Consider the following 24,625-nt stretch of genomic DNA (forward strand, 5'->3'; position numbering starts at 1 on the left):
TTGAATGGATGCTTGTAATTGTTGCAACAAATCTCTTCCCCACAAATTAAGATGGATTTTGAGCACACAGGGCTGAATATATGCAATAACTTCAGAGCTATCAGGCAAAGAGACAGGCAGCCATTGTGCGCTTTTGCAAGAAGTCTGATTACCTCCCACGCCCCACACTTCAGGAGAAGTTTCAAGCGGCCAATTTTGTTCCCAAAAATTATTCGAAATGACCGAAACATCCGCACCAGTGTCTATCAGACCCTCTAATATTTTTCCATTGATTTTATACTTACGAAGGAGTTTCTCTCTTCCAATACGTTGGGTCACAGCTAGAAGCTGAGGGGAAAAAGATAAAGAGAGCTTGTGCAGATTAGTGTCAATTGCATAAACAACATCAGGTGGTGAAGGCAGCATCACCAAATGAGCAAAGGATTCACCCTTTGCTAACTGCATGGGCATATGGCTCCAAAATTGAACCATGATTGTGCCCACATAGTCAGGAGGCAAGGCACCTGGGATGACATGAATGCCTTGTTTTGCAGCAGAAAATTTAGGTAAAATTAAACCTGTGATATTAGAAGGAAGTGGACCTGCCATTTGGCTGGCCATGATTATGATTTCACCAGGCAATGCAGTGTTTTTGGTCTCTTGATTAATCAAATCAATGGCAAATTCAGAAGGCATATTTTTAGTAACTTTTGCAGCAGCAGAAACCAAAGGCTGACAACTCTCTATTCTTTGGGGCCCGAGAGTCTGGGCCCACTGAAGTTTCCCTGTGACCTACATTGATTCGCCCAATGATAGCCTTTCCCACACTTTGGACATTTTTTGGAAGGTCTGGTCGTGGTATTTGCATTATTATTCTTCTGTGCAGTCCCACCTTGGGCCTTGCACTGTTTTGCAAAATGACCAGGCCGGTGACAATTATAACAGTTTCCTGTTTGTATCACGGAAGCGTGAAGTGCATTGGCAAACAAAGACATTGTGTGAGATTGACTCCCTACTTCCGAACACGCTTTTATCAAATCTGCAAGGGAATATGTTGAACGGCTTACGATTGATTGCAGCATTTTTCTGCAATCTGTGTTCGAGTTCTCATATGCCAATTTTTTTAGCAACTCACTTTGAGCCGTTTCATTATCAATCTGTCTACAGATAGATTCCTTCAATCTGTCCACAAATTGATGGTATGGCTCTGTATTCTGCTGTTTAACATTTACAAAAGAACTCAGTGGCTGTCCTGAGACAGGAATTTTACGAAATGCACGCTGCACGCAAGTTGCAGTGCGCTGAAGGTGTGAAGGTGACAACACGGCTTGGGCAGCCAGGGTCTCAAAAGGAGGAGCGCCGAAAAGCTGGCTTGCTGTATGCGTTGGATCAGCCAGAGCGATGGCGGCATGTTTAAATTCATTTTCAAAAACTAAAAATTGCGCTGGAGATAACATCATCCTCATTAAATCTTTCCAGTCAATCGGAATCATTGTAAAAGAGGTAGATATGCCCTCTAAAATTCCCATTACATAAGAAGATTTAAGACCTGAATCACTAATGGCTTTCCTGAGATCTTTCATGACAGCATAAGGCAATTTTTCATGATAAACTTGTAATTGCTGACCTCCAGGAGCATTTTGATAAGTGAGAGGAAAAATTAATGGCACTTCACCAGCCTATGCAGCTGTTTCTTCCAATGAAAAAAGCCCATCCTGCTTAGCCTGTAAAAGCCCAGCACGGACGGCTCCATATTGTTTTGGCAAAGCAGCATGGTCTAGAGACAAAGAGGAAGGGACAAAGGCATGCTGATTTGCTTGTTCAGGCAGAGAAGGGGGGCCGAGGGGGATGGGGGGGGAATTTGTAAACTGAGAAGGAGCAGCAGCAGAAAAAACAGCAGGCTGAGCCACAACTTTTACAGCAGGGAGAGGGGGAGGGGTCTCAGAAAGCTGAGACGAAACTGGAGCAAGGGAAGGAGAAAAGGGAGGGGGATTTTGGCTAGGTGATGAAGGGGACAAAGGGGGCAAAATCAGGGGATATGGCGGGGGGGAAGTGATTTCTTCAGTTACCAGCAGTGAAGAAATTGAAAGAGAAGATTGTTCTAATTTCGCTATGGCGGTAGCACACTTTTGCCACGTGAGTAGGCAGCTGATTTGGGCACGTGGCTCAGAAAATAAAATTTTGCCGATTTTCTCCCATGTGCTAATTTGCAATGTGCCTTCTGCTTTATAAAAAGGACATTGATGATTTATCTCCTGCAGCAGCTGTTCAATCTCTTTTAGAGAAATTTGGACTTTGTCTATTGTCTGTCTTACTAACGAAAGAAGCTCTTTCGCATGAGCCTTTTGCACCTTACTTAAATCCCCTCCCATACTAACGAATTAAGCGCTTTAGACTTTTTCCCAGTCGGATTAGTATGAGGAATGCTTTTGGCTCTAAAGGGATCTCTATTGGGATCTGATTACTTACCCTTCTTCAGGATCACGTCGGGGTCACCAGATGTGGATTTTGGGGGTTTGTAGAGATGAATAAAAACAGACAACGAGATGTTTTCTTTCAGAGAGCTTGCGTGTGTGCCAGATGAAAGTGAGAGAGAGATTCCTTTTTCTCCAGCCTCACAGCATCTCCTTTTATTCAAAGTTACAACAAGCATGGCCACGAATGTGCCAGTGGCTGATTGGCTCAATACAAGACAAAGAAACTGAAATCCTATTGGCTCATTTGTATGTAAGGCGGGCTTACATAGCTCCATAGATCTTTGGCACATGAAAGACAGAATGTTAGAGCTGTATTTAGACAGGCATATAAACTCTTAATCCACCTATGACTTAAGATTGATAATGTTATGACTAAGGTGTTTACTAATGTTTAGATTGTTATATAAACTCACACAATTAATTATACATTGAGGATTAACACATCATTGTGATTTACACATCATTGTGAACTAAAGGTGAACTAAAAGAGACAAGTGTGGTATGTAAGGAATGATATACAAAAGGATCTGTGCCAGGCACAGACCTTTAGCCTTGTGCGTGAAAGAGAGGGAGAGAAGCGTGATTGATTATAAACAGGTCTTATAGTCTGTTTTAGAAGCAAAGGGAAGATAGAAATAATTCCCAAAAATGCAGGAGGAAAGGAATATTTTACTATACTAGGCACATAGAAATAACATGTCTACAGTTTCTGATCAGAACTGGAATTGTGCAGTTGTATAGAGTGAGAGCTGGACCATAAAGAAGGCTGATCGCCGAAGAATTGATGCTTTTGAATTATGGTGCTAGAGGAGACTCTTGAGAGTCCCATGGACTGCAAGAAGATCAAACCTCTCCATTCTGAAGGAAATCAGCCCTGAGTGCTCACTGCAAGGACAGATCCTGAAGCTGAGGCTCCAATACTTTGGCCACCTCATGAGAAGAGAAGACTCCCAGGAAAAGACCCTGATGTTGGGAAAGATGGAGGGAACAAGGAGAAGGGGACGACAGAGGACGAGATGGTTGGACACTGTTCTCGAGGCTACCAGCATGAGTCTGACCAAACTGCGGGAGGCAGTGGAAGACAGGAGTGCCTGGCGTGCTCTGATCCATGGGGTCACAAAGAGTCGGACACGACTAAACGACTAAACAACAACAACAACATAGAGTTCTCTTTTTCTTATATATCTCAACGGTGGAAGAAGGAGACCTGCCCTTCCCTGTTTGTTTTCCCAAACACTGCTGAATGTGTGGTGCCCTGAGAGGCACGATTCATTTTCAGGACTCCTATAATAAGATGCAGAATCGGCGGGAGGGAGGCTCGGACACTTTTGACCCACCAAACCTCTACTGTTGAAAAAGCATGTCGCTTTTTTAGTTATGCAAAGCTACAGAAAGAAAGATTAATCGTGGGCAGCCCAATACGACGCAAGCTTTGACTCAGAATAAAATTCTGCTGAATTCAGTGTGGAATGACCAGAGAATTGAGGCCTTAGACTTAACACACCTGCTTAAATTTGTGAAAGTCAAAGGTGTCTAAATAAATGGTGGAAACCTAGCTCCCCTCTATCATCTGAAGTTGGCTGAAAGGACATCTTGCTGGGTTGTTTATTAAGAGATGGATACGAAATACTAAAGGATATTATCTTCCTAAGTGATGCAGCCTTCGCAGCTTTGAGAGAGGTTAACCTTTCCAGATCCTATATTTCCCTGGCAGATACTTTGGGTAGAAACTCCCTTACGCAAACTAGAATTAGATGGCCGTAGCTGTAAGGGACGCGGGTGGCGCTGTGGGTTAAACCACAGAGCCAAGAACTTGCTGATCAGAAGGTCGGCGGTTCGAATCCCTGCGACGTTGTGAGCTCCCATTGCTCGGTCCCTGCTCCTGCCAACATAGCAGTTTGAAAACACGTCAAAGTGCAAGTAGACATATAGGTACCACTCCGGCGGGAAGGTAAATGGTGTTTCCGTGCGCTGCTCTGGTTCGCCAGAAGCGGCTTAGTCATGCTGGCCACATGACCCGGAATCTGTACGCCAGCTCCCTCGGCCAATAAAGCAAGATGAGCGCCGCAACCCCAGAGTCGGCCACGACTGGACCTAATGGTCAGGGGTCCCTTTACCTTTAATGTGTTGGTTAAACCACAGAGCCTAGGACTTGCCGATCAGAAGGTCAGCGGTTCGAATCCCCGCGACAGGGTGAGTTCCTATTGCTCGGTCCCTGCTCCTGCCAACCTAGCAGTTCCAAAGCACATCAAAGTGCAAGTAGATAAATAGGTACCGCTCCGGCGGGAAGGTAAACGGCGTAAGCTGCTCTGGTTCGTCAGAAGCGGCTTAGTCATGCTGGCCACATGACCCGGAAGCTGTACGCCGGCTCCCTCGGCCAATAAAGCAAGATGAGCGCCGCAACCCCAGAGTCGGCCACGACTGGACCTAATTGGTCAGGGGTCCCTTTACCTTTACCTGTAAGCAACAGGCATCTTTGAGCAGGGACAGCATATGCCGCCCGACAATCCCAGCAGATAGAAGAGGCTTGTTGCTGACCATCAGCTGTCATCCTATTATGACAGGCTGCAATTCCTCAAGTACTTGAGGAAACTGAGTGGCCACACTTGGAAGGCACCAGGGGAGCTTGAGAACATAAGAATCACAGAATCATAGAATTGTAGAGTTGGAAGGGACCCTGGGGACATGTAGTCCAACCCCTTGCAATGAAGAAATATATGGCTGGCCCACCTTGACGTTATCAGCACCTTGACGTTATCAGCACCGTGCTCTAACCAACTGGGCTAAGCTGTTGAAGAGCTTCACCAAATGCCTGAGGGAAACCCACAAGAGGATTCGAACGCAGGAGCCCTAAGGCATTTTCCAGAAGTCTATAACTGCTATAACAGAACAGAACCACAACAGAAATGGCAATCAGCATATCTTTTTATTTACAGCCCAAAGTTTCACACAGCTTCCTCTTGATAGTCACAACACTTAAACGTCCTATTAATGCTTTTTGTGTTTATGGGAACGCAGATATATGGAAGCATGGATAGGACTAGTTCACTCAGTAGGATTTGTAAGTCTTCCAATAAACAGAATTGAACCTGTAAAAAAAGAAAAGAAATTATTATTAGTTTCTTCAACTTCATTTTATAAATGCTCATACTGATGTAACTTAAATTTAATTATTTTTATAGAACAGGGTGGGGAGGGGATGTGGAGGTGATTAATGAAAGTCAGTCACTTTTGGAAACTGGGAATGGGAAAGATGTTCATTAGCAACCTTCACTTCTAGCCAAAAACTTATATAAATTTATATTTATATAACTGGGTTAACAGAAGGAAGAACAGCTAATCAAGGAACCGTCCTGAGATCTACGGATTAAGGGTATAAAAATTTAATTAACAAACAACAATAAAAGGAAGAAAATGGTTTTGAATAGGGCATTCTCTTAACCTGCTGCGAAAAGGGAAATACAATCAATTTATTTGGGAAGGCTCAGAATAAATGTGGCTGAAATTGCATCCTTGAAAGCATCATCCTGGATTTGGAAAACTGACACCAGGAGCCATGGGTGTAAACAGGATTTATAGTGGGGCAGGCTTTATTTTGGTGGGTAAGGGCAGAGCCGAGTTATCTGTGACACAATTGGTCAGTTAATTAAGTATTTTGGTTGATTTACTTGATTTAGGGAGCAGCTACCTCCCCTCCTCCCTGGCTACACCCATGTCATGAGACTAACACACAGTCTTTGGTGTGGTGATGCTTTCAAGAAAGCAATCCCCAATGTTCATTTTCTTTGGTTTTGTGAACTTTTATGGACTTCCAAGCTATATAGTGTGTTAAAGAAGGCAATAGCATTTTGCTATCATCATCATAACTTCTACGGGTAAATTTAATTGATATTTACCTGTTCTGCCTTGCCTAAGGAGAAAATTAAAAGGTCTATCAGCTTTGAAGACAGGAGCCCGGGATCGTTTTAGCAACACCATAGCTGTGTGGTTAAAAAAAAAAAAAACAAGTATGGAGTGCCAGAAGTTTCACAAGAAGTCAAAGTTACCACGCTAGCATTGAAATAAATGTCTGTCCTGATCAGACGTGGCTGGTGCCACCACCCTTGACATGTTCAGGTGAACTGCAGGAACGTGGTTGTCATGGCCGATGAACACCAAGCCACTTCCTGGGCTGGTTCCCATATTTTCAGCCCATATTGTCAAACTCTGGGAATATTCACAAGTTGGATATGCTACTGGCTGGGCCCTTGCACTTATGTAGATCCATTGGCCCTTGTCTGTTCTTTCCCAAGGTAAGTTGGCACGGAGGTATGCTTTATTTTATTTTATTTTTAAATTTAAATTTATGCTTATACATCATACAAACAAACACTGAATAAAACAAATAATACAAAAACAGAAGAAAACACAAAAACAAAATTATAAGGATATAAACATAATAACAAACTACAATTGGAAAAAAGAAAAGAATAAAGAATAAAGTGACTTCCAACTAACTCCATGTGGAGCTTTATTCCTCATATCACTGGTTGTCTGTAATGATTAAATTTAATTATGTAGCTATGCTTTCTGGTGTAATCAATTTCATCCTCTGAAGGGAGGGAGGCTTGAGAATAACCTTCTCCCTTGTGAAATGGACTACACCAAAAATGGTTTGCCAATATCAGCTTAGGTAACAGAGTGTTGTTTTTTTTGTTTTTTTTCTTATCCTCATATACAAGCTTTTGCATAGGTTTTTAGGAAACGGGCAGCAGGCCGAAGGACATGCATGTTTATTATCAAGCTGGTCACTTTTGTGCAGTTGCCCTAAGCCCATCCCACCTTTGCACTATTCTGCTTGACAAATAACTCTTTGGCAATGAACTCATGCTGAACCCACTAATCATCTGATGTGGAATTTGGACTGTAGTTTCAATAGGGTAAGTTCCTCCCTATATTGCTTGCAAGCATTATGGACATAACATCCCCAGAACCTTCTACTGGCAAACTGGAGGAATTAGTTCTGTGGGACTGAAGGGCGATGGTTTAGGAATTGAATAAATGTAAATAATCAGCCTGTGCTGGTTATCAAGGCTAATGCAAGAACCATCTCCACCTGGTTTACCTGTGGTGCCTGAGGCCTTTGTTCCATCTTCTGTCACTTCAATCTTTGCTCTGTGGGTAGCTTCTGAGATATAAAGATGTTCTTGTTCTAGGAAAGAAAACAATTACTAGTCATTCCAGTTGTCAACGCAAAGCCAATACAACCTTAAAAGTAAAGGTAAAGGGACCCCTGACCACTTGGTCCAGTCGTGACCAACTTTAGGGTTGCGGCACTCATCTCGCTTTATTGGCCAAGGGAGCCGGCATACAGCTTCCGGGTCATGTGGCCAGCATGACTAAGCCGCTTCTGGCAAACCAGAGCAGCGCACGGAAATGCCATTTACCTTCCCGCTGGAGCAGTACCTATTTATCTACTTGCACTTTGATGCGCTTTCGAATTGCTAGGTTGGCAGGAGCAGGGACCGAGCAACAGGAGCTCACACCGTCGCGGGGATTTGAACCGCCGACCTTCTGATCAGCAAGCCCTAGGCTCTGTGGTTTAACCCACAGCGCCACCCACGCCCCAACCCACACCTTACTTTCATATTTACTGAAAATCTTATTTGTCTAGTACAGTTGAATGGTGCAAGAGTCAGAACACAGGAAAATAATGGAATTTATTCGCAGGATGTAATGGTGGCTGCCAACCTGAATGGCTTTAAAAGGGACTAGACAAATTGATGGGAAATAGATCCGCTGATGTACTGCTGTTTCAGAAAGATATATCACAGTGGTTTACAGCAATATAAAAACATGAAGCCCAATGATAAAGTCATGAAAAGTTAAAAGCAAAAAACAGCAACAACAAAAAACAGACATCAGTAGAGCATTGTGAGGGATGTAGTTTTAATTGGCTGCATATGTCTGGTAGAGCAGAAAGGTTTTTAGCATGTGTTTAAAAACTGGCACAGAAAGCGCCCTCTGAATCTCTAATGGCAGCGTGTTCCACAGGATTGGGCCAATGGCACTAAAGGCTTGGTTTCTTCTTGTTAAGTGAACATCGCCAACTCGGGGAATGACCCAAGGCGCTCCTGCAGATGATTTCCATGGTTTTATTACCTCCAGGTGGAATAACAAAATGCTTCCAAATTGCTGGGGATATTGAGAGAAGAGGACTGGTTGTGGGCTCCCCAAAGGCATCTGGGAGGCCACAGTGGGAACAGAATGATGAGTGAGATGGGCTTTGGGGCTGATTCAGCAAGGCTCCCTCCGCTGGCTGGCCAAGCCAAGAGGAAACAAGCAGGTAGTGGCGTTTACCCTGGTTGTCTGAACTAGAGTGAAAGGGAGCAATCTGGAAAGGAGGTCCACAGGGCTCTGGTTAGGAGGCCCTCTGCTGGGATGTGGGTCCTCAGGAGATGCCCAACCATGCGGACCCTTGACTTTGGCTTTGCCAGTTGCAACGACCTGTTGCCCTGAATCACTGCCACAAAATGGACAAGGGGATCCAACACACTAACAAGGCGTGTGAGACTTACCTGAAATCCCTTTAAAATTGGCCATAGTTGGATCAAACATGTCTGTAATTCCTAATGTAGGCAAAACCGTTTTCAGGTCCAAGTGGTTTTCAATTCTGAACCTGAAATTTCGATGGGTGGACATTTAGACAAGCCACTTGCAAGCTGCCCCTATCTTTGTTTTGCTCCTTATTATAACCCACCTGTTTACAGGAATAAAGCCATGCCAATTTACGTGGCCCTGGGTTGAGACTCCTGTTCTCCAAGGCATGAGGACTCAAAATCAGAAGGAGAATTGCACCCAGGGGCAAAATCAGAAGCACTACCACAACACTAAGCCACACTGGTGGTCTCTGCATCTCTTTTCCATCCTCACTCACAGATTTTGATGCTGTACTCCTTTAGTTTGTATGTATTTACCGGTACTTAAAAGACCAATTTCACCCCAGCAGTTTATCATAGCCATCAGTTGAGAAATACAACATTTCTTTATTCAGTGAAACAAAACGATGACAGAAAAACAAAGCAATTTAATATTATGATGGAACCATAAGATGTGCTAGTGAAGTGTCATCCAGAATGGGATTTAATCATGTTTGCAAGAGGATGCAGGCATGAAGCATTCCAGTTACTTTCTGACAAGGCTCCTATGGATCATTTGTATTCTGAGTTGGCTTCTATAATGTGGAAATTACTTGCATTATGACTACTTTACCAATGTTGCTGAGGTAAAATACGGGAGCATGACATTTCGTCTGCGCAGCTTATTTATTGCTCTTTGCCTCAACTCTGAGAATGCAAAAGCATTTCATGTGCCAGTTTTCTAAACCTGTTCCTAATCTAAAACCCATCTTGTAAGTCTGCTAAATGGTTTGAAACTAAAGGAGCCCTTAGGAAAGCCTTAGAGATTCTGGTTTACGTGCATTACACTTCTACTTGTTTCCCTTCTCCTCTCACCCCAACTGACTCTCATAAAAGCTAGTTTTCTTCTCCTCTGTTCTTTTACAATTCCAGCCACCCCAACTTTAGTCATCATTTCCTGTTCATAATAATGTTGTCTACCCCTACAGTTGTGTTCACGCATACCCACACCTCCGCTCTCTGTAGGAGTGCAAATATCCAGAGATGTAGTGATCAGGTGGGATTGCTATGAGGAATTATAACAAATATAGAGTAAGCCATCTGTGTCAGCAATGAAAGCATTGCGTTGACTGGGTTTAAACTATTTTTATATGATTCTTGATCAATCTACACCTCTGCATCTCTGGCCATTTCCTCTACTGCCCATTCCTCTTGTCACGTACACAGCCCAGTTGCTTAGACAGGCAGGCGTCCGGGGTTCTCAAAGATAGTGGGCAAGTTTCTTTGATGTATATTAATCTTAGGATGTTAATCTTAGGGCCTGGAAATAGTTTCACAGGAAGGTGATAAAGATGCCTATCTCCTTGCCATCCTTCCATCCTCTCTTGTATACTCCTGTTTGTGATCTCTGGAGTTTCTCTAGTCCTCTTTTATTTACTCTCAGATTATGTATGCATGCTCAGAGTAGTAGTCTTTGTAGTTAAAAGAATTTCTTTTGATCTAACTTTCTCCCCACGTGGGTTTGTGGAAATGCTCAGAAGAAACCTGATTGGTTCTTTCGAACACTCTGTAAAAAGTTCTTTTGTGAATAAAAACTACCTGGGCCAGGGGTCTGGAGAGACGGACAAGCACAGAGAGACATGATTATACGCACCCTTCCCAGAGTCTTGCTGGTCCAAGCCTCTGTGTGTATTCTTATTAAGCAGGGTTCAATCCTTCCTTTACTTTGCAAACGCAACAGCTCTCCACAACCAGAGATCAAATTCCACAAAGGCCAGGCAAATGTGTGTACATATAACCTTTACCTGGGAAGAAATAGGTCCATCTTTGTTCTTCTCAGGCTGTTGGACCACAGCGGGAAATTTCGGGCTGAAAGGTATCTCTCAATCTCAGCTATAGGTGTTCTCCTGTCAGATGGAAGCACCACAAACATACTGACTGCCTCCCCCAGATAGGGCAATTCAACCACACTGACCCGCTCCAGAGAGTCCAGTAGGAATTCACCTGTGTTTTGGGGGGAAATGTTTGTTTAGGACTATTCAAGTGACTCAGCGGTTAAGGTTAATCGGAAAGCGCTTTTGTAGTAATGTGTAGCTTTGCAACATATCCATCATTTGCATCCGTTTGTACCTCACCTTGGGTGTCAGTATAAAAGCTTTTGGCTGTCAAATAGGCCTGATTTTTAAGGCTCTGGATTCATTAGATCTCAATAAGCAAAAACACACGCCTCTGCTGTTGCAGAGGAAACTGGCAGAGGAGCACAGCTCTCACCATTGTTTTCTCCTTCCTTGGAGGTTTTTAAGTAGCGGCTGGATGGCCATCTGTCATGGATGCTTTAGCTGAGATTCCTGCATTGCAGGGGGTTGGACTAAATGACCCTTGGGGTCCCTTCCAACGCTACAATTCTATGATTCTATGATACTCTATATGCATTGCAGATTACTTCAGCGAAGAAACTGCATGTGGGCAGTCTGTGTGGTTTGTATCCATCCCCAATATAATTAGAAGAAGAAGAAGAGGTGTTTGGATTTGATATCCCGCTTTATCACTACCTGAAGGAGTCTCAAAGCGGCTAACATTCTCCTTTCCCTTCCTCCCCCACAACAAACACTCTGTGAGGTGAGTGGGGCTGAGAGACTTCAGAGAAGTGTGACTGGCCCAATGTCACCCAGCAGCTGCATGTGGAGGAACGGGGATGCGAACCCGGTTCACCAGATTACGAGACTACCGCTCTTAACCACCACACTGGCTCTCCTTACCATAGTTGACTTCTGCGCTGAGATACATAGTAGGCACTTTCAGGATGAGGCCCTCTGTGGTTGTAAAGGACAAGGTCTGAGTATCTGTGAAGGTGAATTTCCTTTGCCAAGTGCTTTTGAAGGACATCACGCTCACCACAGCTATCTGGTTAAGCGGGGAATCAAGAGTTTCCAAAGATAGGTAACTTGTTTCTCCATCTGCAAAGGAAAGAAGAGGATAGTCATTCAGGCTAATCCTGTAGCAAAGGTCACATTGATCACTTGTATTTGAAAAGGATATTCAGAAATAGATGTGATTTCCTGTTTGGTTTTAGTCTATTCAAATAGAGTTGGGGACATACGGGTGGGAGAGAAGCTTGCCTAAAACCATGCAAAGGTGCTGCCTACCAGTGCAGACAAGACTGAGGCTAGATGAACCAGTGGTCTGATTTGGTACAAGTCAGCTTCTCATATTTCTACCATGATAGCAGCTGTTCCCTTTTTTTCTGCAGTGTGCTTCTTATCAACCTGGGTTCCAGACCGAAGGTGTCCTGCAGTCTGCTTAGCTGACATCTCAAAGTCCTGGTGCTAAAGTTCTGCATTTAAAAACTGCATGGCACAACTGTGGGGGGCAGAGCATTGTCACTTTACCTCCAGTGCTTGTGGCAAACCATTCATTTATCTGAGCCGCAGTCCTGTTAGGCTCACTGAAGTTAGCCTGGTGTACTGTGTTGTTTGCCCAGAGTGCGGCATGCTGAACAAACGGCGGCAAAAGATGCGTTCCGGCTTGAACAAAGAGGGCACACGCCAGCTGTGCTGTGACAGGGCTTTGGCTTGAGTTGGTCACTTCTCTGTACACAGTGTGCAGGAAGTCTTGAACGTCCTGATCTAGGAACAAAGTAATTTATTGGGGTTATCAGTCTCTTAAACAGTGGACAAACAGTGGGATGAAAAATGCCCTTAGAAGACCATTTCAAGGAGTGAGGCAGTGTTCTGCCTAACCAGGGCCTTCTTTCTAAAAGAATGTTTAGGGGTACTCTCATTTTGACTCAAGAAAATCACCATTTTATAGTTTGAACTGGGAAAAATAAATGGACAAAAGTACAAAGATTCACAAAATGTTTAGGGGTATGCGTACCCCCAGAAAAAAGCACTGCTCCTAACTATCTATTGCATCCTTTGGATCTCCTGCTCATGGGCATAGCCAGGATTTATGTTAGGGGGGCAGGATTTATGTTGGAGGGGGCAGAACTAAGATATCAGTGGCACAATTGGTCAGTTAGTGAAGTATTTTTATTTATTTACTTGATTTAGGGGGGCAGCTGCCCCCCTGCTCTCCCAGCTATGATTAGTTCTTATTTGTTTACCATGCCTTATAAGCTTAGTTACTATGAGATATTCATGCATATCTGTAGATTCATACCATCCATATTTATGATGGCCAGTTTATAACCATAAGGCTACCTGAGGCACATTCTTTCCTTAAAGAATTCTGGGCACTGCAGTTCATTCATTGTTGCTGAAACTGGCAACTCTGTGAGGAGTGAACTACAGTACCCAGAATCCTTTGAGGGGAAAGAATGAACTTTCAAGGTGTAGCATGCACATGTAAAGCCCATTGAAGTGAAGAGCATGGCATGAAAGGGGTTAACTCAGAAGTAAGTCCCCTTGGATGACATGCTTTTGTTTTTATATGCTCTGCCTACCAGGACAGTCCAAGCTGTCAGGCGAAGCTCACGACAGCCTGCACTGCTCACCGAAAAGCTGTTTCTCAGAAGGTTGCCTTACCATGAGTGCTGTATCCCAGAGCATGCTGCAGTTGGGCTAGTGTCCTCCCTTGCGCCCCAAATTGCAGAAGCCCCAAAGAAAGAGCCACGCTCACTGGGGAGATGGCGAGGTTGATTCCGTGGTTGCGCTCTGCCCAGCGTTGGTAGAGAGCGAGGGCAAACTCCGTGTTCAGGTTCTGTGGTTCATGGTTGTGCTCGCAGCCTCCAACGTTCGAGGAACCAAGTGACAGAAGGAGGGTAGTGATGGAAAAGGGCAGCATGAAGGCAGATCTGCTGAAAGATGGTCTCAAGTCTGCATAGCAACCAGCGATGGGGATAGTCAGTCACCAACAGAAACGACTATCGAACCAAATACTGACATAGCGTTGTGAATATCCCACTAAAGTTACTAGCCTGCAAAAAGTCTTACTAGCCTGTCAGGGGCTGGCAGTGGAAAGGTGGAGAGTTGTGTTGGAAAGGAGGGTGCATCGTTTAAAATAACATTTGTAAAGAAACCAGAAGCTTTTCCATTGGGTATTTTAGGTTTAAGATGTGAAGAAAGAATTGAGGACACTATTTATGTATGCGACAACAGCAGCAAGAATTTTAATGGCACAAAACTGGAAGACGGGAGAAATACCATCCAAAGAACAATGGCATGAAAAGTTGATGGAATATGCAGAATTAGCAAAATTGACAGATAAACTGCGTGAAAAAAATAGTGACTTTGGAAAAGAATGGGTACCTTTTGTAACATATTTGCAGAAACAATGTAAAAGCATGGATTCTTTGGCAGGGTTCAAAATAAACATATATAATGTAATTAGAGAGAACAAGAAAGATAACAATGTGATAATATACTACTATATATAAGCAGCAGAATGCAACAAGTGGTTTAACAAACCAGAAATGGAAATGGAGGGAAGCCAAGGAAGAGAGGGGAATTTACAAAACGATTGTTTGGTTAAGTTGAATAATGTATGATATATGTATGAGAACTAATAAAAACTGAATATTATTTTTTTTTAAAAAAAAAAAGGAAAGGAGGAAGCATCCTTCCTCTTGCAGCCCACTTGAGAACGGGCAGGTGATCCATCCTTCTCCATCAGTCCACTCATTCGCCTGCATGGAATTTCTGGTCACCTGTGAGTACCAGGCTACTGATTATAAAATGCCATGCTGGACATATAATGTAACATCTGTAATGGCAAAAGGGTTCTTGCTCCATTCCATGTATCAGGTATAAGGAACGTTGGCCAGAATGTCTAGTCAGTCAGGTTGTACACAGTGGCAAGATATTAACTTTGATTTAAAAAAAAATGGTACAAAGAAAGTTGTATGAGTGTGTGTGAGAGAGAGAGAAAGTTGTTTTTGCTATATCGATCCTAGAAAACAAGAGATACAAAACAGGAAAAATGTTCACTATTACTGAACTTTGGTATGTGCATGAGAAAAGTCTATTAAAAGTCCTTAAGCTAGACAAAGTTATAGAACAGGTAGCTATTTTTCAGCTATAGACTGAACAATAACTTCTAATGCATATTACTTTTAAATCTTCCTAGGCAAATGAACAAAACAGGCTCACCAGCTAGATTTAAACAGCCTCAGTGGTTAAACACGATGTCTTGTTTCATTCCAGAATTTTACACACAGACGTCTACCACCGCGGCTCTTTTCTCTAGCGAGCATATAAGCTCCGAAGACTTACTCACCGCGGTTTCCTTCGGATTGCAGTGCAATGCCTTTCTCTTTGTTTCAGCTGAGACCGGTGTCGTGTGTTGGGTCTACCCGCTTCTTTAATATATCAAGAAGTGGGGTGTTAGTCATAAGACCTCCCTGAAAGGGATAGTCAGCGATCGTGGTCTCTGTCGGCGATGTCTGTACCACCCTGTCCAAATTCCCATGGGCTCTGCATGGAGCCAGGCGAGGAGGCATGTAACTGCCCAGCAAATCCCAGGCAAGGAACAAAAAGGTACTGATGGAGAAAGAGCCAGCAAGCACCATTCAAGCCTCCGTAGGCGTGTGACCTGCTTCAACTGAGAAAAGTATCACCTTCCAGTATCACTGACCTCCCTCCCACTTCTCTTTTCATGCATTCCATAGATTTCTCATTCCCTAGTGGAAGGGAAAACCATGCCTGCCGTGTGCCAGACACAAGGCTTATCTCAACGGCTGGTGGAAACAGCCACTCTAGACAAAATGAGTTAGAAACTTAGGAAGCTGCCTTGCACTCAGTCATGCCCTTGCCCCACCTAGCTCTGCAGAGACTGACAGTGGCTGTCCACCATTTCAGGCAGGGGACAGTCCCCTCACCCGTTTGGCATGCAAAAGATCCCAGGTTTTAAAAACCCCAGCATCTCACACAATTTTTGTATTTTGTTAGCTAAAAAGTGGAAAACCCAAGAATTACCAACAATAGAAGAATGGCAGATGAAGATGATGGATTTTTCAGAGCTAGCCGACCAAACCGGAAGAGTCCAGGACCAGAAGGAGGAGGAGTATCAGGAAGAGTGGATTAAATTTAATGATTATCTAGTTAAATTTGTGAAGTTATATTAACTGAAAATAGCTTGCAGAAATTTAATTGGCTTAGGATTTTATTTATGTTAAGTGATGAATTAATATGTTTAATTCCATAAGGTGAAGATTTAAGGATGTTAATGTTTAAGTTAAATTTCATAAGAATTGGGATTTGGAAAACCGTTAAAAGGACACGCAATGAAATTCAACCAAGGGGAAGCAAGGAAATCACTTAACAAAGTTAATAAGTGAAATTTTCAATAAGGCTATGATTTATGTTTGTTTGTCTTGTGTGTGTGTGTGTGTGTGTGTGTGTGTGTGTGTTTGTTTGTTTGTTTGTTTATAATATTGTGAAAACTAATAAATTTTTTGGAAAAATAAATAAATAAAACCCCAGCATCTCTAAGCAGAGCTAGGAGAGATTCCAGACCCTCCAAGTATCCCTCTTTTCCAGGGACAGTCCCAGATTTAGAGAAGCCACCCCGGTTTCTGATTTGATCCTGGAACTACAAGACAGCTTCCTCTGGTCTTATCCAGAGATGATGGGAATCGAACCTGTGGCTTTCTGTATGTCAATCAGACCGCCTACCCCCGAGGTACAGTCCTTCCGCAATTTCCAAGGAGTTCCATGGCCCCTCACCCCGAACTTTTACTAGGAAGTATCACATGAGAGGAAAGCGGTTCACCTAAATTATCATCCCTACTGCCATTCTTTGGCTGATTGTTCCTGATTTTTTTATTGGAAGAGAAAGAAGAGAGGGTATCAGGGTGGCCAAATGGAGGGGGGGGAGATTTTCATATGCTAGTTTCAATGCACACATGCAAATTTAGAAAGAATTAGCATACTGGAAACACAGCGCCTCTCACCCTAGCAGGGAAGACTTTGACTAGGTGACCTGTTTGTCTTCTCAGTCTGCTGTCCTGCTGCTCACAGTTGATGGACAACTTCAAGGCCCCTGCTCTTCCTCCAGGTCTTCCTCCAGGATGATGTCATCTCAGTGAAAAAGAAGAGAAGGCTAGCAATTATAACTGTTTTAGAGACTTTCTTATATACACTGAACATATCCTTGGAAATGGACATTACCTTCATGTTTTCCTGGGGTTTTCTTGAGCTCCTCTGACATACGCAATGGTGCAACTGCACTTTCTCTTCCTGGCGCCACTGGGCCGGTCCTCTGTTTCCCTTTCCCTCAGGTGAAATACCCAAATGGAGAATGAATCACAAGCGACAGTGGATTTTTTCTTTGTGAAAACAGGTTGAAAACAAACTTTATTATAACAGATGTAAACAAGGAGTTTTGGTTCTTCTTCTTCCACCGAAATGTAACAAACAGTGCTGTTGCTTTTTACTAAAATGAATACGGTTTCAAGTTATAGGCTGTATGCTGCAGGCTTAAGGTTACTTTCTTTTACACATCTTCCATAGATCAGACTTCTCTACACACACTTCAGGAATTTAGGATTTTAATTGGACTGTTTCCTTAAAGGTAAAGGTAAAGCGACCCCTGACCATTAGGTCCAGCCGTGACCGACTCTGGGGTTATGGTGCTCATCTCGCTTTATTGGCCAAGGGAGCCAGTGTACCGCTTCCAGGTCATGTGGCCAGCATGACTAAGCCGCTTCTGGCGAACCAGAGCAGCGCACGGAAACGCCGTTTACCTTCCCGCCAGAGAGGTACCTATTTATCTACTTGCACTTTGACGTGCTTTCAAACTGCTAGGTTGGCAGGAGCAGGGACCGAGCAACGGGAGCTCACCCCGTTGCAGGGATTCGAACCGCCGACCTTCTGATTGGCAAGTCCTAGGCTCTGTGGTTTAACCCACAGCGCCACCCACGTCCCGACTGTTTCCTTATAGACCCCCAAATCCTCCTTTGCTTCAGAATCACTACTGCCCTTTCCTGTCAGAGTATTCCCTCTGAGGACCATTTTTCTGTAAATATCATGTGGGACTATGTCTTTTCTATTTTTAACAGTGTTCTGCAGTTCAGAACCTTAGAGCATATACTGTGAGTTCTCAGCTCTCCTCAGCCCTACCCCGTCAGAACAAACTTTCCTGACAGAATCCCACTCCCAGACCCCATGAATCTCTCACACCATCTCTCACTCCAGTCCACCTGCCTCCCTTGGAACTCTGGCCAATCAGGAGCTGTTGCTAGCTGACTGTTTGTGCCAGGGAATAAAACACACAGGTAAGCTCAAGAGGAATTCACTATCATCACAGAATGCAGATGCTGAGAGAAATCCTACTTACGGTACATGTCTCTTCTTTGGCGATCAAGATTGTCTTCCATAAACACGTATTTTAACAATGAGTTTGTAAGTGACTGTGGAGGCCTATTCTGGATCCACACGTCCTTCCACAGCGGGGACATTGGTTCCCGGGCAGGAGTTGATCACTGTGTGGATTTGCCAAGCATGCCTTCCTCTTAGCACGTTTCTCCCTTGCGTCCTGAGTTCGAGTGTCTTCAAAGCCCATGACACCTTTGGTCAAGGCTGTTCTCCAACTGGAGCGCTCGCAGGCCAGTGTTTCCCAGTTGTCAGTGGTTATACTACATTTTTTCAGAGACAGTCTTTAAACCTCTTTTGTTGACCACCAGCATTACGCTTTCCATTTTTAAGTTCGGAATAGAGGAGTTGCTTTGGAAGACAATCATCAGGCATCCACACAACATGACCCCACCATAGGAGATCACTAGGCCTTTTAACACTCTGGTGATCAATGAGCCAGCAGAGGGAGGTGTCCCAATGAAGCTTGTGACCCAACAACCCTGGGCCCTGAGAAAACTAGCAGCCACAAGCACTGCTCCTATTAAGTGACACTACTAAGTTTTCTCATATGACTTTTCTTCCACTTTCCACTTTTTATAAATATGCAAAATGTGCCTGTTCCTTTGGATTCCAGCTGTAGTTGTTTCTGTACCTACTGAGCACTAGCTCCCTCCAACATTTCACCCTTGAAAATAGGAATGTCCTATTCCATTACAGTGGTGCCTCGCAAGACGAAAAGAATCCGTTCCGCGAGTCTCTTCGTCTTGCGGTTTTTTCCGTCTTGCGAAACAAGCCCATTAGCGGCTTAGCGGATTAGCGCTATTAGCAGCTTAGCGGATTAGCGCTATTAGCAGCTTAGTGGGCTTAGCGGATCAGCTGATAAGCGGCTTAGCGGCTTAGCGGCTTAGCGGATCAGCTGATAAGTGGCTTAGCGGATCAGCTGATAAGTGGCTTAGCGGATCAGCTGATAAGTGGCTTAGCAGATCAGCTGTTAAGAGGCTTAGCGGCTTGGGAAAAGGGGGGAGGGGGGGAAACCCGCAGGAACTCACAAGACATTTTCGTCTTGCGAAGCAAGCCCATAGGAAATTCGTTTTGTGAAGCACCTCCAAAACGGAAAACCCTTTCGTCTAGCGGGTTTTCCGTCTTGCGAGGCATTCGTCTTGCGGGGCACCACTGTAGTATTATTATTATCATCATTATTATTATTATTATCATGATTCTGACTGGGTTGCCCCAGCCACTCTGGGCAGTTTCGAATTTATACAAAAACATCGTTAAACATTAACCCCCCCCCAAAAAAACCCCTCTCCTTCAGTTGTATAGTTACTTATCTCCTTGGCTCAGGGGGTCACAGAACTACATATGCTCTAACATTTCTCCAATGAAAATTGGAACGTATTTAGGAAAAGCGGGTCATTCCGGGGTCAGACCAGAAACTGGGATGGCTTCTGTTAATCTGGGACTGTCGCTGAAAAATAGGGACACTTGGCAGGTCTGCTGAGGTGCTCAGATGGGAGACCACCAGGAAACCCATAATATGGTGCTTAGAATTACAGACAAAAAGTAATATGTAAATAAATATATACAGTATATAGACACACTATACTTTTTGTCTTTTCTCACACTAGAATATTTCTTTAAGTCAGAAAGAGGCCTTCTGCTCACGAAAGTGCACCTGTGGGCCTGAGCCTCCTAAATAGCTCTACTTGGGAGTATTTTTTTCTAACCCCAGTGGAAATTGGTTCCTAGTGAGCGTGCTTGGGGTTGTTCTATGAGGAACAGGACACTGCTGTCAAGAAAGGGGAGAGCTAGCTTGACTCAAGTTTGCCACGTGTTGGGGGCCTCTAAGAACAATCCCATGCTTGGGTGGTACATCAAGAAAGTTTTTAAAAATGTGTGTGGCACGGTGAGGTAGAAGAAGAGAAGAGTTGTGTCATTCACACATCATTAAAAATGCCACACACATGATCCAGTAGACATCTCTGGAAGTTTTGGAACAATGGCCGTCACATCTTGCTGGGCTACACAACTTGTAGCAGTCCCCACCATCAAGGCCAACAGGGAAGATGGGAGTTTTCCTCCACTAACATCTGGAGTGCACCCCATTGGTTGCCCCCCAAGTATTAGGGTGTTTAAACCTTAATGTCTTAGCGCTCAATTCCCCTCCCACCGCAGTGTGTTTCACAACTCTTTCCCACTAGCTGTTGACATCAGCATGGTTTCCTTAGTGTTTCTGTTTGTGCATGCACCAGGGGACATTGACAGGCCAGGGATGTCTTTGCTTTATGCAACTGGCGTTCACACCTTGACTAGAGGCTTAAGGACTCCAATCCTTTTCAGAAACCATATCAAAATAGTAGGATTTTAGAACAGGATACACACAAGTATTAAAAACCCAGCACTGGAAACAGTGAGTGCACACAGAAAATGGAACTGTGAACACAGGCATAGAGAAGGTAGTATTTTTTACAACAGAAGTGCTACTTAGAACATCAGGATTCAGCCTACACAATCCTCAGCAACAAAAGTTACCGCAGCACATCCTTCATTTTTATGCTTCATTCCAACTCTGGGATTTGGTGCAGGTCATTTCAGTATCTCTGCCTTGAGACTATCATCTCCCCCTGGCCCCTCCTTGGTGGCTTTCTGAGATCACAGTTTTAGGCAGGAAATTGGATGGGCTGGGGTTTTTTTTTGTTTTTGTTTTGACATTTTAAAGGTTTAAAATGGTAGTTTTAATATGTTAATTGTTTAAAAAACCATACCCTCAAACATTTCTCTGATGAAAATAGGGACATCCTATTCCATAATGATAATTTTACTATTCATACACCACACATCTTACTGCGTTGCCCCCAGCCACTCTGGGCAGCTTCCAACATATATAAAAATATAATAAAACCTTAAACATAAAAAACCCTTCTCTATACAGGATTGCCTTCAGACGGCTTGGGGGTTAGTTAACTCCATGCCCTCCAACATTTCTCCAATAAAAATAGGGACACCCTGGGGAAAGGTGGAACTTTCCGGGATCAAATCTGAAACCAGGATGGCTTCTCTCAATCAGGGACATCCCTGGAAAATAGGAACAATTGGAGGGATTGAAAAATGTGTATTATTTCAACTCTGTGGGAACCACCCAGAGAGGACTGGGCAGTCAACAAAGGGTATACATAAATAAACAAGCGTATGAAGAGAATCCCCCTGGAAACATTCAGAACAATTTCTGTCAGGAATGTCTTTTTTAAAAGAAGAATAATTACTCTTAAAAGAAAAAAAAATCTAGGCAAACTTTCCCCTGTATATAAAGTAATGGCATTCCTCAACTAACCCGTTTATTGACCTTGAACAGGGGTCAGCAAACTTTTTCAGCAGGGGGCTGGTTCACTGTCCCTCAGACCTTGTGGGGGGCCGGACTATATTTTGTGGGGGGAAGTGAACAAATTCCTGTTCCCCACAAATAACCCAGAGATGCATTTTAAATAAAAGCACACATTCTGCTCATGTAAATACACCACGCAGGTGTATAACTCAGAGATGCATTTTAAATAAAATGACACATTCTACGCATGTAAAAACACGCCAATTCCTGGACTGTCTAAGGGCCGGATATAGAAGGTGATTGGGCTGGATCCGGCCCCAGGGCCTTAGTTTGCCTACCCATGACCTAGAACATTCCCAGATCTTCCATATTATGCCTAAAGACACAAAGGGGGAAAAGGGGCTTTCAGCCCTGTCCTGTTTAGGAATTAATAATAGCTGCAGGAAGGATTACATTTCTTAAGAGAGGGAGACCTCCCTTTTGGCGAAATGGGCCTACGCCAATGTAATCCATGCTTTCTTCTTTTGTTCACCTGCACATAAATGAAGCCGTAACTGGTAGCAGAAACTGCACAGTCCAGCTGATGACTGATGGGCGCAAGAGATCTGTCACCCCAGGTTGCCATCACCACCCAGTGGCGTAGCGCGGGGGGTGCCAGGGGTGCCGGCTGCACCGGGCGCAACATTTGGGGGGCGCGTTTGGCCGGCCCTCCTCGAGGAAGCAGGAACCCCACTGTCCTCGGACCTCCTCTGAAGGCTGGCGGTGGGGAGGAGAGACCTCCTCCCGCCGCCAGCCTTCGGAAGGCTGCTCCGAAGCCTGGCGGTGGGGCAGAGAGACCTCCTCCTGCCGCCAGCCTTCGGAAGGCTGCTCCAAAGCCTGGCGGTGGGCAGGAGAGACCTTCTCCCCGCGCCAGCCTTTGGATGGCTGTCCTGAAGACTTGTGGTGGGAGCAGTGGCGTAGCGTGGGGGATGCAGGGGGGGCCTGCCGCACCTGGCGCAACATCTGGGGGGGGCGCGGAAGAGACTTGAGTGCTAAAATCCATGGATTGGGGGTGCAAATTACTTGCTTTGCCCCGGGTGCTGAGAACCCACGCTACGCCACTGTCACCACCCATTTCTACAGGTGAGGGTGAATGAAAGGCAAAATACTACAAATAGTGCCCACAGATCTTAGAACCTTGGCTGCCTAAGAAGTAGCTCCTGACAATATAGCAGGGATGGAGAGTCTGTTGCCCTCCATATGTTGATGGACTACAACTCCCATCATTGTTGGGAAACTGTGTGTGTGCAGCTACTTACACAGAGTCAATTAAGGTTTGGCAGACAGCCAGAAGGCAATCTGAAGGAGTAAGTCTGCCTGGTGATAACAGAGACATGGAGTCCACTCCCTGATTGGTCAAGCTCTCTCAAGGGAGTGATAATTAATGACCTACTAACTGGAATGTGTTAGTTCAGTAGTTCAGTTGTTCTGTGTCAGTGCAGGAGTTGTGAGTCACATCAGAGAGAGCTAGCTAAAGATCCGTGTTCTGTTCCTGTAAATAGTCCACTGTATATAATAAACACCTAACTACAAGTTCCTGCTTCCTGCTTCGTCTATCCTGTCTGCAGCCAAGTCACCAATTGCTTCCGTGGATTCTGCGTGTACTCTGCTAGGTCTGGCTAAGGTCTTGCAACTAGTCAGAAAGTTGTGAAACACCAATAGGTTTTACCAATAATCATCCCTGATCATTGGCCATGGTCTCACTCGGCCTGATGGGAGCTGAAGTTCAGGAGAGCAGAGAACAAGAAAGCAGCCTGGATGCAAAGAACCGGAGGTGCTGAAGACCAACAAAAAAGCGCAGATACATCATGGGAAAGTTTAATTGGTGGCCAATCTTCCGCTTTCATACTTTGTGGGAAGCAAAGGGGTGAGTAAGCCTCCTCCATTCCATCATCTTTCATTACGAGAGACATTTACGTCAAAGCAAGCTCTTTATGTTTCGGAGTTGATCTCCTCCTGCAGCTTAATGACCCTCTCAGTGCGATAATCCTGCATTGGTGACATCACAGAGTTAGCTGCAGTGACCAGAGTGATGTCACAGAAAGAAGATTAGGACCTTAACTGGGAAATAAGCTGTGAAACTCCAAGGAACGCTGACAGGACAAACATTTGTAATTATGTAAAGGCCTAGTAAATTATATAAGGAAAGCTGTAAGAAAGATAGCTGTCAAAACTGCTGTTGAAGAAATGTTAAGATGAAGTGTCTATCAGTATCAGAGGCTGCCACAACCCTACAATTCTAGTATAAAATTCCAATCCCCCACTCCAGAATTTTAACTTGATGGTATTTTTAATCCAGAGCAGAAATCACCACCTCATTTCAAAGCATTTCATAGTTCAACTGTATCTCATACAGAGATGAACACATAAAATAAGTTTGGCACTTTATGTCAGACCCTCCAAGTATCCCTATTTTCCAGGGACAGTCCCTTATTTACAGAAGCCATCCCAGTTTCTGATTTGATCCTGGAATGTCCTGCTTTTCCCTGGGATGTCCCTATTTTCACTGGAGAAATGTTGGAGGGTATTCTATCCAACCAATATATAAACTCAGGGGGAAATGCAGCAAATATTGGCCTGTGAAAGGGGATCTGGGAAGCACAAAATGGCAAATGAAGAACAGGGGTGAGGAACATCAGAACCAGGGGCAGATGTGGCCCTCCAGGGTTTTCCACCTGGCCCTTAGGACCTTCCTCAAGCCACACCCCTCACTAGTTCTGCTCCACACATGCCTCCATTTCTTTTACCTGATAAGGATGTGTTCTTGAACTGTAATAATGTCTCTTGCTTGCCTGGGTGGAGAGATGTGCATCAGTCTACTGTACCTCTGGGGCCTGCACTAAAGCCTGTGATTTTCAGGCTGAAAAAGGTTCTTACCACCATGTAGAAAGTTATTAA

At 44.2% G+C, this 24,625-nt stretch overlaps 1 protein-coding gene and 1 long non-coding RNA gene across 4 annotated transcripts; one reads left to right on the top strand and one right to left on the bottom strand.

Annotated features, from left to right (window-relative positions):
* Positions 1 to 5,363: 5,363 nt before the first annotated feature.
* On the bottom strand, positions 5,364 to 19,034 carry SERPINE3 (serpin family E member 3). Of its 2 annotated transcripts, XM_082216453.1 has the most exons (10): positions 16,965 to 19,034; positions 15,290 to 15,371; positions 13,600 to 13,890; positions 12,463 to 12,699; positions 11,833 to 12,030; positions 10,879 to 11,077; positions 9,014 to 9,114; positions 7,561 to 7,647; positions 6,353 to 6,436; positions 5,364 to 5,545 (listed from the first exon to the last, which is right to left on the bottom strand). In XM_082216453.1, the coding sequence occupies exons 3-10, from the start codon at positions 13,856 to 13,858 to the stop codon at positions 5,502 to 5,504; spliced, it is 1,209 nt and encodes a 402-aa protein (XP_082072579.1). In that variant the 5' UTR covers positions 13,859 to 13,890; positions 15,290 to 15,371; positions 16,965 to 19,034; the 3' UTR covers positions 5,364 to 5,501. The 2 variants fall into 2 exon arrangements, with proteins under 2 accessions (XP_082072579.1, XP_082072580.1); XM_082216454.1 differs by lacking the exon at positions 16,965 to 19,034 and having other exon boundaries at positions 15,290 to 15,378.
* Positions 12,038 to 15,317, top strand: LOC309528868. 2 transcript variants are annotated; one of them, XR_014217939.1, is made up of 3 exons: positions 12,038 to 12,404; positions 14,622 to 14,722; positions 15,217 to 15,317. It is a non-coding gene; the product is annotated as an uncharacterized lncRNA (long non-coding RNA). The 2 variants fall into 2 exon arrangements; XR_014217940.1 differs by lacking the exon at positions 12,038 to 12,404 and adding an exon at positions 13,856 to 13,965 and having other exon boundaries at positions 14,617 to 14,722.
* Positions 19,035 to 24,625: the final 5,591 nt, after the last annotated feature.

Source organism: Podarcis vaucheri (assembly GCF_965113315.1).
Source record: "Podarcis vaucheri genome assembly, chromosome: 3".
Taxonomy (NCBI): Eukaryota; Metazoa; Chordata; class Lepidosauria; order Squamata; family Lacertidae; genus Podarcis; species Podarcis vaucheri.